General features: G+C 47.3%; 1 protein-coding gene across 11 annotated transcripts in view; it reads left to right on the plus strand.

Moving 5' to 3' along the window:
- p38b (p38b MAP kinase) overlaps window positions 1–16,661 on the plus strand; it is a 210,742-nt gene extending 194,081 nt beyond the window's left edge. For all 11 annotated transcript variants that reach the window (XM_077639063.1, XM_077639062.1, XM_077639064.1 and 8 more), the window contains one exon: window positions 15,996–16,661. Coding sequence is in view for 5 of the 11 variants with exons in the window: in XM_077639065.1 (XP_077495191.1) it covers window positions 15,996–16,102 (107 nt within the window). In the remaining 6 variants the exon portion in view is untranslated. The remainder of the gene's footprint in view (window positions 1–15,995) is intronic.
- Window positions 16,662–17,091: the final 430 nt, after the last annotated feature.

Raw genomic sequence — 17,091 nt, forward strand, 5'->3', positions numbered from 1 at the left:
AAAGCCAGCAAGTCGGGGCCACTGATGGCAGTGCCGCCATACAGGGTGGCAACACGTACGCTTTCTCCGCACTCACCATCTTGGGGCAAAGCACTTTTCGTGCTGTTGCTGTGAAGTGTTTGAAGCTAGCTATGTTGTGCACGAAGGGCTGGGCGAATGAACTGTGTTCAGTCGCAAAAATCAGCATGCCAGGCTGTTGTGTTCCACTGTGGGCCGGCTCAGCAAAGAAAGGCGCCCAATGTTATCGTTCTGTACGGTTTGAGAGACGGCGAAAAGTATGAGAGGCGAAAGTGAAGTGTGAAGACTGGAAGGGGAATGACAACATGATAATCTGCGAAGTACGCCGCAGGACCGGTGCTGTTTTTATGCATCATGAAAACTTCCTTTTGGGCCAACTGGTGCATATCGATCATGCAAAAAATTAGCACGAGACGATGGAGCCTGAAGCCTTGAACCTTCACCGTGCCCGGCTTGCGGGTCGCCATCACTGCGCGGGCAGTGCCGGCTGCTCGAGAATGCTTGAAAAGCTTTTCGTCGAAGCTACACGAATTATCAAAGCTCAAGACAAGGTTCGCCGCCTAGTCTCAGCAACTTATAGCTCTACAACCCTGAATATACCTTAACAAAGTCCTGCACACCTGCTTGCCACCGAGCTGCTCCCACAGAAGCAGCCCGAGCAGCGCTCCGTGCCTGGCTCCGTGCCTGGAACCGCAGAGGCAGCAGGCCCCAGCGTTCTGACCACGTTCCTCATTGACGCTGGACAACAAAGTTCTGTCCTCTCTCACCAGCCAGCCACTGCCCCAGACATGGCTTCAGAGCTGAATTAACTCCAATTGCCTCCCTTCACCAGGAGAGAATGGGGAGGAAACTCAGCTCAACACTGCAATCACGGTAACAGAGTCATCAGCGGTGGTCTTCGGAAACGCACTGCTTAACTGTCGTCTGTACTATTGCAGGTTGGTGGCCTTTTGTCATCATGAACTGTGACGTTATTGATCACTGGAGGGCACTGCCGCGTCGGTCAATAAAAAGGCACACATGACTGGGCTAGTCAGTGCGTGGTAGGCCGTCGACTGGCGTGTTGTCTTTCACTCGTGACCGGGAAATGTTCCCAGCTCGGCTTATCACAACTGGCGACGAGCGATAAACCACGATCACGTCTGCGTTGTCCGCCCCCCTGTATAGGCCATGTCTGTTGTCGAGAAGGGTGGAACATTCGACGCGGGTACGTTGCATTGGATCGAGTATCATGAACGGGTGGAACTGTACTGCGCAGCGAACGACATCACTAAAGCGAAAAAGACTGCTGTGTTTCTGATGTGCTGTGGATCAGAAACGTACTCGTTGCTGCGGAGCCTGCTAGCTCCTATGAAACCTGCTGACACCACCTTGGCTGCAATTTTCGACGCTCTGAACAAGCACTACTCGCCAAAGGTATCGGAGGTTGTGGCCAGTTTCAGGTTTCTTTCTCGACACCGGCGGGACGGAGAGTCAGTTAGCGACTTCATCGCATCGCTATAGAATCTTGCCAATGACTGAAGTTCACATCATTTCGAGAACGGGTGCTGCGGTACCAATCGTAAGTGGCATCAACGATGTCACAATGCAGACTCGGCTGCTAGAAACGACTGATTTGGAGCTTGAGACCGCAAAGAATACCGTCATTACCATGGAGGCTGCACAGAGATTCCCGCGCATTATGTACTAGCTACCTCAAACGACGCCAGTACAATCCGAGGAGTCTGCGAATGTTGTGAAACCAAGCAGCAGGCAAGTGGGTATTGTTTCCGCGGTGTGGGGGCATCATCGGGCACCCCAATGCTGTCACATGAGCAGCGTTTGCTCAAGTGCGAGCAGAGAGGTCATCTGGCCAGAGGATGCGGGTCAAGCACATCACAGACTGCAAAAGCGAGGTTCCGGAATGAACCGATACCTGTCCACAACGTGGACGACGAGCTGCGGCGACGGAATACAGGCCGGAGAAGGAGGGAGTGTACGACCTATGGACGCTTCAAGCAGCCGGGCCAGAGCCACTGCGTGTTGAAGTTTCCATCAATGGGGTGATGTTGGACATGGAGCTTGACACCGGCGCCAGTGTGCCAACTATCAGCGAGAGGAAGTTTACGCACCTGTTTCTCTCGGCGAGACTGGAGACATCGGAGGTACAGCTTGGAGGATTTTTCGGCGACACGAAGCCGGCGGTAAGTAAGTTCGTGGCAACCGTGAAGCTCGGTGAGAGCGAATGTGCGCTGCCTTTGTTCGTTGTGAACGGCCCGTGCCCAACTCTGTTCGGAAGAGGTTAGATGAAATAAATTTCAGCTCAGAATCGGCAAGCCAGAAACACTCAATGCGGTTATGTCCGTGGAAGAAGTGGTGAGTCAATTCCATGAGGTATTATCGGAGGGACTGGACACCCTTGATGGCGTGACTGCCCAACTTACCGTGGAAGAGGGTGCTAAGCCAAGATTTTTTAAACCGCGGGTCGTTCCGTTCGTGCTACGAGACAGAGTAGCCGAGGAGTTGCAGAGGATGGAGCGTGAGGAAGTCATCCGCCCTGTAAAGACGTCCGAATGGGCTGCGCCCATCGTTCCCGTAGTATGGCCGCGTTCGCCTGTGCGGCGACTTCAAGATGACAGTTAACCCGGTAAAGGGGCTGGAGTCGTACCCAGTTCTTTGCATCAAGGAGCTAACGGGGGGCGCTAAGTTTACAAAGCTCGACCTGAGAGATGCATACCAGCAGGTTAAGCTGCTCGAAGACTCTCAAAAATTTGTCACCATGAACACCCCGAAGGGCTTGTACCAGTTCACTCGACTTCCGTTTGGAGTGTCATCAGCCCCGGCTTTATTTCAACGTGAGATGGAGAACCTTCTGCACAATCTTGACCATGTCACAGTATACTTTGAGGATATACTGGTGACCGGCGCCAACGACATCGACCATTGGGCTAATGTGTGCCGAGTCATGGAGCGACTGAGGAGAGCCGGGCTGCGGCTGAAGCTTTCTAAATGCGAGTTCCTGGTACCTAAGGTGGAGTATCTAGGGCACGTCATCAGTGCAGCCGGTCTTCAACCGAACCCAACCAAGACCGAAGCTGTGCTGGCAGCACCAGTGCCTTGGAATGTGAAGGAGCTACAGAGCTACTTGGGCTTGATCAACTTTTATAGACGGTTCATACCAAACCTGTCTAGTGTGTTGCGCCCCCTGAAACCACTTGTTGGGGTCAGGGGCCTGCCCGGTGGTGCTGGAAGTCTGAAGAGGAGCAAGCTTTCCGGAAAAGCAAAGAGCTGCTTACGTCCGCTAGAGTTTTAGCACATTTTGACTCTGCAAGGCTGACTGTCCTGATCACAGATGCCTCACCTTACGGGCTGGGGGCAGTCTTGGCATAGCGTAAGACGTCGGGGGAAGAGCGTCCCATTGCTTTTGCGTCTCGAAGTCTGGCGGCTGCAGAAAAGAACTACAGCCAGTTCGACAAGGAAGCGTTAGGAAGCAGGGTGCTACGATGGCCTGTGCTTTTGTCTGGGTACCGATATACACTAAGCTACCGGTCTGGTAGGCGCATAGCACATGCGGACGGACTGAGTTGCCTGCCACTCCCCACAACAGTGTTTTCCATGGACTGCCCTGCTGACGTCTTCATGCTGGCGGGAGTATGCCCGTGCACGCTGTCGTCAGCTGCTGTTGCTGACGCCACTGCCCGAGATCCAGTGGTTTCGCGAGTGAGGGAAACCTTGTGGACTGGCTGCCAGCTGGACATGGGGCCTGAGGGGAAACCGTATGAAACACGGTTCTCCGAGATGAGTGTGCAGACGAAGTGTGTGCTCCTGGGGAACCGTGTGTTGGTCCCTGCGCCACTCCAAGGCGACGTCTTGAGGCTTTTCATGAGGGCCATCCAGGGATATCCAAGATGAAAGCTGTAGCGCGAAGCCATGTATGGTGTCCTGCAATGGATGACGATATCGTTACTGCCGTCCAGGGGTGCCCAACGTGCCAGGAGCAGCAGCGAGCATCACGGCCAATATCCGTCATGCCCTAGCCGTTTCCGGACAGAGCCTGTTCAAGACTTCACGAGGACGATGCTGGGCCATACCGGAACACTTATTTTTTCATTGCAGTGGATGCATTTTCTAAATGGATTGAGGTGTTCCCAGTTTTTTCGCCATCTGCAGAAGCCACCATTGCGTGCTTGAGAGTCATGTTCGCGAACCAGGGGTTACCCGACATTGTGGTGTCCGACTATGGTCCAGCATTTATTAGTGACCTGTATGCAACATTCTTGAAGAAGAATGGGGTGAGACGGATGTTGGTACCGCCGTACCATCCAGCGTCTAATGGCGCTGCAGAACGTGCCGTTCAGACCGTAAAGTGGAAGTTGCAGAAGGCTGGTCCTGGGGACCTTTTTGCTGACTTATCGATCGACACCACATAAAGTCACGGGATGCAGTCCCGCAGAGCTACTGCTGGGACGAACAATAAAGATGGCAATGGACCTGCTTCGACTGGATCTAAGGGCCACCATACAGCCAAAACAGCTCAAGCAGAAGATCAGATGCAACTAGCGAATGAAACCTCGGATTCAGGGACTGCCTGGGGTTCAGGTATTCGCCAAAAACTTTCGGCCAGGGCCTGCATGGGTGCCGGCTGTAGTCACAGCCCAGGGAGCATTTTCATCAGACCTTCAACTGGCAGACTGACGACGTTGTACGCGCCATCATGATCATCTCCGGCAGGCAAACCCGCCACCTCAGGTTGAGCATAGCCCACTGTCCAGCATGGTTACGGACCCTGACGTTCCTGGGCCCAGTTCTGACATATCCAGAGATCAGAGTTCTGAAATCTCCTGTCCAGGGGTATCAACTGAGGAACCACGGCAGCCAAGGGCTGCAGAGGGTACAGCATCCCCTCATCAAACACCTGTCACCACGTCTCCCCGATGGGGCGCCAGGGTTCATCGACATGTACAGCACTACTCCCCATAATTCAAGTGCTGCCATTGTTACACTGAATCACCTTATAATTGTTTGGTTTTTTTTATTAACTTAGGGTGGGAGGGATGTGATGTTATTGATTACTAGAGGGCACCACCGCATCGGTCAATAAAAAGGCACGCATGACTGGGCTAGTCAGTGCGTGGTATGCCCTCGACTGGCGTGTTGTCTTTCACTCATGGCCGGGAAATGTTCCCGGCTCGGCTTATCACATGAACCAAATCTAATTTTGTTATATTGCTGCTGCTGCCAAAACCATCGCAATGTCTGGAACTTCTGTGTGCTCTGAATGTAAAGATAGTGTGTCAGAATCAAATGATGGCGTGCTTTGCACAGTTCATGGGTAAATGCGCCGGAGTGTGTGAGGCTGCTCTGAAATCAAAAGGCGACGTATATCGCAAAGCTTGCAGGTGTCAGCAGTGTAGGGGATCGAAAGGTCGCGCACAACGAACTGAGAAAGCTGAAACCAACAGCGAAGAACGACAGGATATATTGCTCATTCTCAAAGCATTCAATCAAAAACTTAATGCCATTGAAAGAAACGGTCAATGGCATTGAGGATGTTATGCAGGTCATGCCTGATCAGATGTCTGACTTGCTTCAGCGGGCTGGACAAAATGAACGAGAAATAAAAGAAATCAGGATTAGAATGGACGAGCTTGAGGCTTAAGAGAAAAGTGTTGAATCACTTGAAAGCCAGATCGACGAACTGGAATGGCGACACTGGCAAGCAAACTTATAATTTCATGGAATTCAGGAAACGGCCAGATAGTGCCAGATAGTCATACTAAAATCTAGACCTTTTGTTAAAAGTAAACGGACTTTCCAATGTAATTAATTCACCAACGCGAATTACACCTTCCTGCTCGTCATTACTAGATGTGTTCATCGCAAATTTTGAAACTGACAGTCTCAAAGCTGGGATTTTTATTTCTGATGTCAGTGACCACTTGCCCATATTCCTCTGTATAAACACAGAAAAAGTAAGTTCTAGAATTCATAGCAGTGTTTTCAGGTTTACACCAAAGACAACCTCCTTAAATTCAGAGGCACGTTGATAAATGTCGATTGGACTAGTGTGCTTCATGACACTGACCCGAACAAAGCGTACAAACATTTTTTAGACATCGTCAAGAGTGTTTACCAAGAAAGCTTTCCTGTAAGAACGACAAAGTGCAGTCATCGCACCTGTAAACAATGGATCACGCCTGACCTGATATATAAAATTGATAAGAAGGATGAACTCTATCACAAATTTATCAAATCAAAAGTAATCAGTGAACTGAAGACTTTCAAAATATACCGAAACCGCATGAACAAAGAACTTGAGCGAGCAAAAAACACTACGCTAACCAGTTTGGTTCTGCTGGAGGTAGGACGGAGGTAATGTGGAAAAAATTAAGCAATCTTTTCTCTTTTAGTAATACATGCAATGAGATTAATGTTATCAGGCAAAATGAGGTCTAGATTTTGGGACAATTAGTAAACAAATTCAACCAGCATTTCTTTAATCTTTCAATCCCGCCATACATGCATAACAACCTTCGCTACATCCCTTTGAGCAATGAAACAAATATTTCTCGATGCTGTTGAAAAACTTGAAGTACAGCATGTTTTCCAGGAACTTAACAATACCACAAGTATAGTCATTGACGGGATGCAATTAAAACCTATTAAGTTTGTCCTTGATGTCCTGCTTCCATGCCTCACACATATTTTTAATTTGTGCATTGCTAATGCTATCTTTCCATCTAAAATGCAGATTGCACGTGTCTCTGTCATATACAAAAGAGGCGAGACAAATGACTTTGGCAATTGTAGACCCATCTTCGTGCCACTAGTATTTTCGAAACCACTTGAAAAGCTAATTCACAAACGTTTGACTAAGTTCGAGGAGAAACAAAATATAATAACTGACTCACAGTATGAATTTCGTAAGCACCGTTCTACAGAGCACGCATTACTAGCTCAAAGAGTGCATATTAAAACACCTTGATCAAAATAAAATGGCCATCGGCATTTTCATATATTTTATAAAAGCCTTTGATTTGTTGAATCATGCATTACTAATCCGCAACCTGAAGAAGTTGGCACGGAAAAACGAGGACAAGCGAGACAAACAAAGACGAGCAAACTTGATCGCTATGGTTTCTGAGGTCACGCAGGATTTCTTGTACAGTCTTACTTGAGTAATCGAAGACAAGCTGTCAGTAATAATGTGTATATATCGGAAATGGAATCACTTCATCGCGGTGTTCCTCAAGGAAGCATACTGGGTCCTTTTCTTGTTAATATTTTTATAATTGATACTGTGCACATCGCCCCTGCGAAATACATAATATATGCTGACAATACGAGTATATTTTTTTCAGGAACTCAAGCAGATACTTTAGTAGATACAGTGAATTCTGCCCTCTCTAATTTATATGGCTGAACACTAAAAAATTGTTTGCAGGTAAATGTCGCAAAAACAAACGCAGTAAATTTTAGAGCAAAAGTTACACTTGTAAAAGACATTTGCTTCAATAATGCTCATTTAGATACAGCACCTACATATGAAACATTGGGCATTGTATTCAATAAAAAAATGACTTGGGATGACCATATTTATTTTATTGCCCGTGAACTGTCGCAAATTATTGGTTTAATTTGCAGATATCGCCAACTACTGCCAACAAGAGCATTGCTGGCCGTATATCATTCACTCTTTAGTTCTCGCCTCAATTACAGTAATTTATTGTGGGGAAAAATGTCGCAAGAAAACATCAGTAAGCTACTTGTAATACAGAAACATTTTCTGAGAATAATTGAAAATGTTCCTAGAACATTCCATACGCAAGAACTTTTTTCTAAATATAAAATACTTCCGGTAACTAAATTGTACACCTTTCGCATAAGCCACACTTTGAAGTGCGAAATTATTAATCACACGTCCTTCCTTCATGAACTGTCCAACATTGAAATAAGCTATAGAGTACACAACACAAGAAACGTCGATCAGTGGCATATTAAAACATACAGAACAACATATGGCTGCCGGACACTTGAAAACATATTACCACGTCTACTATATGATCTTTGTCTCAGTAACATTGACCTAAAAACTCCTCACACAGAAAGCCTTTAGAATATTTTTTATTTACAGACACTCATTGAATTGTGAAACAAATTGACTGTATTGTATTCTTCATCGCTTTGTTTTTCATTTTGTTTTCCTTACGGGAAGCACCTCTTGCAAGAAGTACATGTTGCGACAAGACACTTTCACGGATAATGAGTACAATGGATGTATGGACGGACAGACGGATGCTGAACCCTTTAAATTGGGTGGTGGCTCAAGCCACCTAGCCGTGACTTATGAAATTTTACTCTTGTCTTGATTTTAGCCACCAATCAGTTAACCGCTTGGTTACTTCTACCTGCTTAAAATCTACTTTCCCTTCACTGTCCTTAATCCCCAATGCCTTGGATAAATCAGCCCCGCTGCTTTCCACTGTAGGGTGAAACCCTTTACAAAAAAGTATCAAGTGTTCAGCCGTTTCCTCCTCCTCTCCGCACGCAACGCACAACGTGTCTATCTCGTCGTACCTGACTCTATACGTCTTAGTCCGCAGAACTCAAGTCCTGGGCTCAAATAACAAAGTGCTTCCCCTACAATTATCATAGATATGCTCTTTGGCAATTTCCTGCTTAAAGATCCTGTATGTTCCCAGTGCTGATTTTTTCAGCATCCGTATTTTCCACAGGGCTGTTTCTCTAATCTTAACTGATAATTGCTGATTTGCTTGTCAATTTTCTAGTTTGCTTTCTCCATTTCGTGTCAACATTTCTTATGTACAGGTATCTGAAATCTTTCCTAGCCCACTGTATTGCACCCATTTTTCTCAATCGCTCCTCAAATGCTATCTTACTGCTAGCCTCTCTGCTCTCGAACGACGCGCATCCCATATCGCCCTGTACCCCATGATTTGGTGTATTGCCATGTGCTCTCAAAGCTAGCCTCCCTACGCCACGTTGTTTGATTTCTAACCTTGCTTGAACATCTGGTCTCATGCACAGGACCACATTACCAAAAGTCAGGCTAAGAACCATCACCCCTTTCCAGATCCCTCTTACCACTTCATACGTATTGTAATTCCACTGTGCCCTATTCATGACAGCTGCATTCCTACTAGCCTTATTCAATACATATTTTTCATGCTCTGTCAGAGACTCAGCACCGTTATTGATCCACACCCCAAGGTATTTGTACTCATCAACTACTTCTAGCGTGAACTCCTGTATTCTATGCTCGTCGCCCTCATTAAATATCATTACTGCAGATTTTTCCTTACTAAACTTGAAACGTAATCTATCTCCCTCTGTACCACATATGTCAAATCAAATAAAATCAAATCAAATTTTTATTCAGCATTCTTCCGCGTATTACAAAAGGAATGCTGGGATAAGAGCAAAAAAGCTTGTAGAAGCAGCTTGACGAGGCCCTTGCCCCTGTTTGATTGGCAGCGTGAAGGTTTTACACTCACGGCAAATACGTATTGTTTGCATATATGTATTGCATCTCACAGACAAAAGCAAGACAAATGTATTTGCGTACAATGACATCCCACGTACAGGCCAACATGTTTGAAAACATTTGCAGCAAAAGGGAAAGAAAAGAACATGCATTTCTGGTCCAATTTAGACCATTCTCACTCAGGACGTCCAGACATATAAAAGAATCATACAAACCTAGTGCAAAAACAAGTATGCTGCAAAACAAGAGAAAACATTTACATTACAAAATTTTTACTTTTTCTTTTAATTTGGAGACCGTTGTTCGTCATTAAAAACTCTTTCCATGGTTTTCTAGTCATGGTGCTCGGGTCTACATGTCTCTTTTCAAGGCTATTTAGCAGGAATGGTAGACGATATTGCAACCTGTTAAATCCATTATTGGTTCGGGAAAATGGCAAATCCCATATTTCTCTTTGCCTTACGCTGCACGGCAGCTGCAAGGATTTTTTTAGGCGGCTCATTCGAAGAAAATGCTGATTTTTGTGTTTGAAGCGGCTCTTGTATATTAAGAACAGGTTAAATATGTATGCATGCCTGACAGTAAGGAAATTAAGTGATTGAAACAAATCACGCGTATGGGAATCGTATGGGGCATTTGCAATATAGCACATGGCTTTTTTCTGTATTAAAAGTAATTTGTGAATATTTGTTCGAGATCTTGTCCCGCAAACAAGGGTTCAGTAGTTTATACGCGGGAGGAATAAGGCATTAGTATATAGAAGAAGCTTGAGTTTCGGCAGAATCACCTGTCGCAATCTACAAATCATATTCCACATGCACTCGCCAACTTTTTAGCTACAAGGTCAACATGAGCATCCCAAGTTAAATTTTCACTAAAAATGACTCCTAGTGTTTTAACCTGTTTCGCAAGCTCTATTTTAGAACTCCTGCCTTCACAGGAAGCAAAGATGAATATTCACCTGCAATAGCGACGCACTGTTTTCTTTGTTCTAGATATGATTTTAGTAATTCTAGAGGTATTCCAAGAAATCCATAATGTGCTAATTTGCATAATGAAGCAGCATGATTAATCCTGTCGAAGGCCTTCGAAAAATCTACAAATATGCCAAGCGTTAACTTTCTTCAAATCCATCAAGTAATGTAAGTGTTCTTGGAAGGCGGTCGTCGTGCTCCGCCTGTCCCTTCTTTGTCTCGTGCTGTGCTGTTCCTGCCACAGGACCATGCACCAACCAACCCAACTTTTCACCTTGCTAGTAGAAAATGGTTTCATAAAAATAATAATAAAAAGGAAGGAAAAGGTTTTTGCTGCCATCAATACTGGAGCACCTGAGCTGGTGCAGCGGAAATAAAGGATAGCAGGCAGAATGGAGACTCGTCTTTCGCCCCTTTGAGCAAGCCCATCCTAGAACCACGTCGTCTGCTAGCGAGGCGCAAATGCAAGCAGAGCCTGCTGCAGCGCGCTCATACAACCCGCCTCTTGTGTCAGCGGCTTGTTTCTCTGTGCCCAAAAAGAACAAGGGCCCCAGCTCTAGTGCAGCTGCCACCGAGACGGTCTTGTGTGTAAATATTAAAGCAGGGGTCCATCGATTTCTGCTTCCTCAACAATCAGAAAAGGGGTGCCACGAGCAAGTTCACTTTCTTAAGGACCACCCAGGTTGCATGCTAAGCTGACGGCTTCCGAAAAGAAAACACTGAAAATGCATTCTATTTCAATAAGCTAAAAAAAACTTTTCGTGCGACCGCCGTCTACGGTGTGCATGCAAGCACCTCAACAGCGGGTTGCAGACGACGCGGGGCGGGTATACCCCTCTGACGTCAGCGATCAGAGGTTGCCAGACCAGCAAGCAGTTCGTAGAAGAAACGGAAAAAATTCGTTTTAAAAATATTTACCCCACGGAATAAACTGAAACTTGAGGGAATTTTAATTTAACAAGTTGAGAATTAAATGCAATAAACAGGGTATGCGCGAAAATAGGCTGTCATGGCCCTTTTAAGAACTCCGCAGTGCAAAAAGTCCGCGTAAACCACCGCAGGAACGTTGTAGCTGTCGTTGTCCGCGCTTCAACTGGTCTCCAGCCCCTCCTTGATGTAGAAAGCATTTGCGGCATCACTAGCCAACACCAACAGTTGTGCTGGAGTAGTTTACTCTGTGGACACCAGCATTCCTATTCAGGAAATCGCAGACAACATTGACAGCCGGACCCCCGTGCTCGACTGCAAGCGCAGCAGCAAAAATCTTATCCGCTTCGTAGGTGTCAAGCCGCCAGAAGAAGTTGCACTGCTTAAACTTGGGCAAACTGTTCGTCCGCGCCTTCAGCGACCTGTTCAGTGTCTCAACTGTGGCTCCCTTAGTCACGTAACATCGATCTGCCAGGCTCCATCTCGCTGTCTTCGGTGCGGAGCATCACACCCCATGCAGGAATGCGATGCCGAGCAAACATGCATCAACTGAGCCGCGCTGCCCACGATGGCAACAGGAGCAAAAAGTAGCTGTGCTCCTTGCACGCTCTCGCCAGCCCATGTCCTGCCGTGACGCTCGACGTGCCGCCAACAAGGCCCCGCCGCACATTCACAAAGCACTGCACCTGCTGTGCATACCCAAAATAGGCCTTCTGCACTTGTCGAGCAAGGTGTTTCATTTGCTGACGCTCTCGCAGAAAGATCCGCCCCAAGCGCCACCACACATAGCGCAGGTTCCAATGCCGTCGCTCAGCCCGTGGGCCGTGCTTTTCGTGATGTGGGTACCAGACCTATCGCGCGCTACAGCCGCCTTGTCACCACCTGCTGATGAGCGGGACACTGTCATCGCAGTCCGCACTGCTGCTGTGCAGGCGTTCATGAACGAACTCCCTGCCACTTCACCCGCAAGCAAATTGCGTGCAGCAGCTCTTGCCGCCCCGCATGGCTAGCTCAACTTCCTGTCGTCGGTCGCGCATATTACAGTGGAACTGTAACTCTCTGCGCCGCCGACAAGCTGAGCTTGCCTGGCACCTCCTCCAATGTGTTTATTATGTCCTGGCACTTGAGGAAACTTATGCACTTGTGGAGGATGTGCCCCTACCTGGCTACACTGGTTAGAGTGGTGCGACTGAGCGCTCTTCCACAGTGTGCACTTGTGGTCCTTAACGTATCAAAGCCACTCAGGTCATGAGGGTCGCCGTAGTGGAGGACTCTAGACAATTTCGACCACCTGCGGTTCTTAACGTGCACTCACATCGCACATTACACGGGGCTCTAGCTTTTGGCCTCCTTCGAAATGTTACTACCGCGGCCAGGATCGAACCCGCGACTTGCGGGCCACCAGCCGAGCCTTTCTAGAATGTTTGAGTAACTTCTATTGGATTAACAATACTAACCGGACCCCCTCTTCCAGTTTAATGCACCCACTCCACATAATCCACCAACGAATCTGCTCAAAACCACCCACTAATCTCAACCAATCTGTCCTGATCCACCCATTATTTCACCTTAATTTATTTTCTGGGGTGAGCCTACCTCCGAAATTTTGGGGCCCTTTGGAATATTTAGGGGCGGGCTTACTTCGAAATGCACGTTTTCTTCGACAGTGCGGTTAAGAAGTCCCCAAGCTTTTTAACATTCTTGTTACTAGAGCTGGCATTTGAAGTGGGCGTCTGCCTCACTTTTCCGGCACGAAGGCCAAACCTTCGCCGAAAGAAAGAGCAGTGGTGCGTTTTAAATTGAGTTATTTCGAAGCTGATTACTGAGAAATTGGTTTATGGTTTATGGGGGTTTAACGTCCCAAAGCGGCTCAGGCTATGAGGGACGCCATAGTGAAGGGCTCCGGAAATTTCGACCACCTGGGGTTTTTTAAAGGAATCATATTCTTAGCGGTAAGAAACAGACACAACACCAAGCTACACACACACAGGACACCCGCTAGACTTCAACTGTCTTTACTGGACACTTGTACGACATAAATATGTATCACTGAGCACACGCAGGTGCCTCGTCATCCGCATCAGGTCTAACTACGCCCTCCCCTCTCCTGCAAGGCATACGGTTGCGCAGATAAACAATCTCTTTTTCCGCCAACGCCAGGGAGAGAGTGCTTACACACATGTCGCCCGCTTCTTGAATACGAAAGGCTTCGATAATTTCCCTTTCTTTTTTGTCGGCTCCCACATGCATCACAGACGTAGCGTCATATACTGGGATACAGCCTTTACAACTTCTGCAATGCTTCACCAATTCAGCTCCACCGGCCTGTGACGAGCTGAATTGGTGAAGCATTGCAGAAGTTGTAAAGGCTGTATCCCAGTATATGACGCTACGTCTGTGATGCATGTGGGAGCCGACAAAAAAGAAAGGGAAATTATCGAAGCCTTTCGTATTCAAGAAGCGGGCGACATGTGTGTAAGCACTCCCTCCCTGGCGTTGGCAGAAAAAGAGATTGTTTATCTGCGCAACCGTATGCCTTGCAGGAGAGGGGAGGGCGTAGTTAGACCTGATGCGGATGACGAGGCACCTGCGTGTGCTCAGTGATACATATTTATGTCGTACAAGTGTCCAGTAAAGACAGTTGAAGTCTAGCGGGTGTCCTGTGTGTGTGTAGCTTGGTGTTGTGTCTGTTTCTTACCGCTAAGAATATGATTCCTTTAAGCCGTTACCAACTAACCTAACTTAATGTTTTAATGGGGTTTTTTAGCGTGCAGTGACATCGCACAGTACACGTGCCTCTAGAATTTCGCGTCCATCGAAATTCGATCGTCGCAGCCGAGATCGAACCCGTGTCTTTCGGGTCAGCAGCCGAGCGCCTTAACCGCTGAGCCACTGCGGCGATTGATTACTGAGAAATTATCGTATCTGTTCCTTAGGTTACTAAATTGCTTGACCAGAAATGGAAGTGAGCACATTAGATATGACTGAAGCTAATTAGGGGCTGTATGCCGGGTTTGTGTCATAATATAAAGCGTCATAATCTGCTGCAGCGGCCACACCTGATTGGTCAAAAACCGGAAGCAGATGTCGGTTCGGTTGCGACTGTGAGCGGCGGCAGGATGTCACTGCATTACGGTTGCCACAGCGAAATGTCCAGCGGCGCTTTTGCTCTTAGCCGAGAAAAAGAATGCGACCAATGCGACAGAAGAAACATTCAGCCACAAGTTTGGTTGCGCATTGGATTCCACTTTAAAGGAGTAATATCAAAGCTGCTTTATCTACCCAATTTACTTCAGCAAATACAAACGATATAGTTCAGGCACTCTTTTCTGCACCGTAAAGGCCGGAGGTACACTTAAAGAAGAAAAGATTGTATGCAGCCATGCGTGGCTTTTCAGTTACAGAAGGCGGCCTCTACAGCCGTTGATTGCCGATGGTAAATAAAAGGCAGCTAGCTTGTTCGCACAACATGGCGTTTTACATTTATCTTGAGGAAAAGGGAACGGGGAGGAAAATTTGTGGCATGCACTCACTCGCTGCACAATGCGCGCTTCATGCCGGGCTGAACCAAGACGTTGTGACGACTTGCCGTCTGCAACATCGCTGAATGTAAATTGGTGCAGTGGTCGGACGGTTGTGCAGAGGGTAAATTACGTTTCTTCATTCATTTTATGCAAGCACTGCAAATAAATAAAAGGGATGAGCTAACGAAGTCTTCTTACTGTGTTTCTCTAGATATATGCATTGGGAGCCTTCGCAGATGAAGTTTTCATAGGTTTGCCATGGTAAGAAGCGCACGCATGCCTATTGATGCCTTAAAACTAACTTGCAAGCTAACTCGCGAGCTCAATGATGCAGAGCCACACCACCGCAGCTATCGAGAACCGTAAGGGACACCAAAAAACCACCTCTGGCATGTTAAACGCTTCGGTGTAGCAGCGCCCATCCGTGCATGTGAGTGGTTTCACACTGGTAGACATTACACATGGTAATGATGCAGGACGCTTCAACAGCTAATAGAGAGCTCTAGAATAGGAAATGCACTTTTGCGCGCAGTAAAGGCAAGTATTTTGCGGATCATTCTGCTTCATGTTACACCATTCAACATACGCAGACGAGATAACTCGGTTATAGTGGCGCCATCCAGTTTTAATGAAGAGAACAATTTCTGCAACAAACCGGTGCTCGTTAGGCCTAGGAGCTACCGAATCGTCCAACGAAATAAAAAACGATGAATTTATCGAACATCCAATTTGTTATAGGCAAGACAAGACGAAGCGAAAGTCCCGTACCCAGTTTATAGCCAGTTCACGGGCCGAAAAATGCAGTAACATCGACGAGTTCACTTCGAAGCGAGAGGCTCCACTTCAGAGCGCATCGCCATGTTGGCTGTCGAGCATCTGCTGCGTACGCTATGTGTTTGGCATCACCGTCCGGTTTCTTCGATCCTTTTCTCTGCATCCGAACTACCACATCCGCTTCCGGCATTCTGACCAATCAGGTGCGCCCGTTGTGGCAGATTATGATGCTTTTTATTATGACACAAACTTGGAATACGGGCCTAGATTGCAATAGCTGTCCTGTGTTTGCAGAGATGGTGCACAAGGAGGTGGTGATGTTCGAGCCCAAGCTTCGCCAAATCAGCGCCGGGATCTCGGGCCTCGCACAGGACTTGCAGCGCAAGATGAAGGCGCTCTGAAGACCCCCAGAGGCGGGACTCTCGTGGTTCTTGGGCAGTACCACCACCTTGCACACTGAGGGGCTCTGTCGCAGCGGGGCTGCACCGATACAGTATGGTGGATGCACCGAAGATCAGAACATATTCTTATTTAAGTGTGAAAGGCCATTGCAGCTGAACTGTCTCCCTTCACTGCCATCTACTGCACACCTTGCAGGAGGGGTAGCTGGTTCATGTTATAAATTTAAGCGGCACAAAGGACACGGACACCTTATGTAAAGGGTGGTTAGAAAGAGCGCCTACTACCAACTGAGTTTATTACGGAAGACACCATCTTTTTGATACACCAGTACATCATCACAGCCAGAACATCGTTACAGGAAAAAGTATAGGACCACCATACAATGGCCGATTATCAGGTTCTACACGTACCCGTTTAAAAAACCCAGTTCCTGATCGCTGAGTTTGACCGACGTCGTGCTAATGCACGTAAGCCCAGCTCTCTGTATATGATAAGCCTCTATTATTTCCCTTTCGACCCGCTCCTTGCCTTCACCGATAAACATTGCCTTTTCCAACACTGGTTCACATCCTTTACAATGTTTGCAGTGATCTGGAATGTTCCCTCTTGCATTGTTTTTCATCGACCGTTGGTGCTGGCTCGCTCTCTCATTGAAACATTGGCCGGTGGTGCTGGCTCGCTCTCTCATTGAAACATTGGCCGGTCTGGCCGATGTAGACATGCCTGCATATAAACTGTATATCGTAGGTGACCTAAGATCGGCACTCAGCAAACCGCAGCCCATGCTTGATAGCGCATTTGGGTGGTCGTCGTCGCCGTCATGGAGCACAGCTTTCCAAGTTTGCATGGTGCTGAAAAAACCACGTTCACTCCATATCGATCGCCTATCTTCCTCATGTTGTGCGCTATTTTGTGCGTGTACGGGGTTACCGCCACAGGCCTCTTGTTTCTCTGCTTTCTTGGCATTTCACTACTGGACGTGAGTTTC

The sequence above is a fragment of the Amblyomma americanum genome, chromosome 10, assembly GCF_052857255.1.
Source record: "Amblyomma americanum isolate KBUSLIRL-KWMA chromosome 10, ASM5285725v1, whole genome shotgun sequence".
Classification (NCBI taxonomy): domain Eukaryota; kingdom Metazoa; phylum Arthropoda; class Arachnida; order Ixodida; family Ixodidae; genus Amblyomma; species Amblyomma americanum.